The following is a 1,190-nucleotide window of genomic DNA, read 5'->3' as shown; positions in this document are numbered from 1 at the left end:
ATACATGAAGATGAAGATTTATCTGACTCGTGTAAATTTATATCCAAAGAAAGTGCTGCTAAAATTCATTTGCAGTCAACGCCGGGTGGCGATCGTATCGGACTTCTTACAATCATTGGACTTCTTCATCGCGACGACAAATCCCAAAAGCCGCTGCTGCCTCGATCCTTCCTCAACCATTCAATTCAAGAGTACCCTTTAGGCCTCATTGTTGCACCAATGAAAAGTAGAACACAAAAACCATTTTCAACAACAAATCTAGTTCTCATTGTAGCAGAGGATGAAACTATTGAATCTGAAACTAATGAATCTGCCATTTTTAAACATGGAGAAGCTCTTCTAGTGGATCCTGGATGCTCTGTTCAACAGCACTCTGATCTTGAAGATCTCATTAATGCTCTCCCCAGAAAACTTCTTGTTTTTCTCACCCATCATCACTACGATCACATTGATGGTCTTTCCGTCATCGATAAATGCAACCCCGATGCCATTTTGTTAGCTCATCCGAATACGCTGCGACGAATCAATACTACAAGTTGGTCTCACGAGTCTCTCCCAATTTCCGGCGGCGAGACATTACAGATCGGTAGACAGAAACTAGAAATTGTGTTTGCACCCGGACACACCGACGGCCACGCTGCTCTTCTCCATCTGAATTCAAACTCTCTCATCGTCGGCGATCACTGTGTCGGTCACGGGAGCGCTGTTCTTGACATAACGAGCGGCGGAAATATGAAGGATTATTTTGAAACAACTTATAATTTTTTGGATCTAAAACCAAATGTTTTGATTCCTATGCATGGGAGAGTAAATTTGTGGCCTCAAAATATGCTGTGTGGGTATCTGAAGCATAGAAGGGAGAGAGAATTGAGAATTCTGAAAGCTATTGAAGATGGGGCAGAAACTCTATTTGATATCGTTGCCAAAGTTTATGCAGATGTAAGCAGAAGTTTGTGGCTTGCTGCTTCATCAAATGTCAAGCTTCATGTTGATCATTTGGCTTATCAGAATATGTTGCCAAAGGGTTTTAGTTTGGAGAATTTTAATAATAGCTATGATGATTTTTTAAAAAAGATTTCTAGTTTGTGAGCTTTAGGAATTAGAATTATATTTGGTGTGAGTTGTATTGGATTTGAAAAATAAAGTAAGATTTATATACATACCACTCAATTCTTATGTTTTTACATATA

At 39.2% G+C, this 1,190-nt stretch overlaps 1 protein-coding gene across 1 annotated transcript; it reads left to right on the top strand.

Moving 5' to 3' along the window:
- Positions 1-3: 3 nt before the first annotated feature.
- On the top strand, positions 4-1,184 carry LOC110034931 (endoribonuclease LACTB2-like; the record flags this gene model as incomplete). The annotated part of the gene is made up of 1 exon (XM_020739171.1): positions 4-1,184. A coding segment is annotated over one exon (1,086 nt), but the record flags the coding sequence as incomplete, so codon positions are not given.
- Positions 1,185-1,190: the final 6 nt, after the last annotated feature.

The sequence above is a fragment of the Phalaenopsis equestris genome, unplaced genomic scaffold (genome assembly GCF_001263595.1).
Source record: "Phalaenopsis equestris unplaced genomic scaffold, ASM126359v1 Scaffold194740, whole genome shotgun sequence".
In the NCBI taxonomy this organism is placed as follows: domain Eukaryota; kingdom Viridiplantae; phylum Streptophyta; class Magnoliopsida; order Asparagales; family Orchidaceae; genus Phalaenopsis; species Phalaenopsis equestris.
The sequence above is the reverse complement of the archived record's forward strand: the minus strand, read 5'-3'. Positions and strand labels throughout refer to the sequence as shown.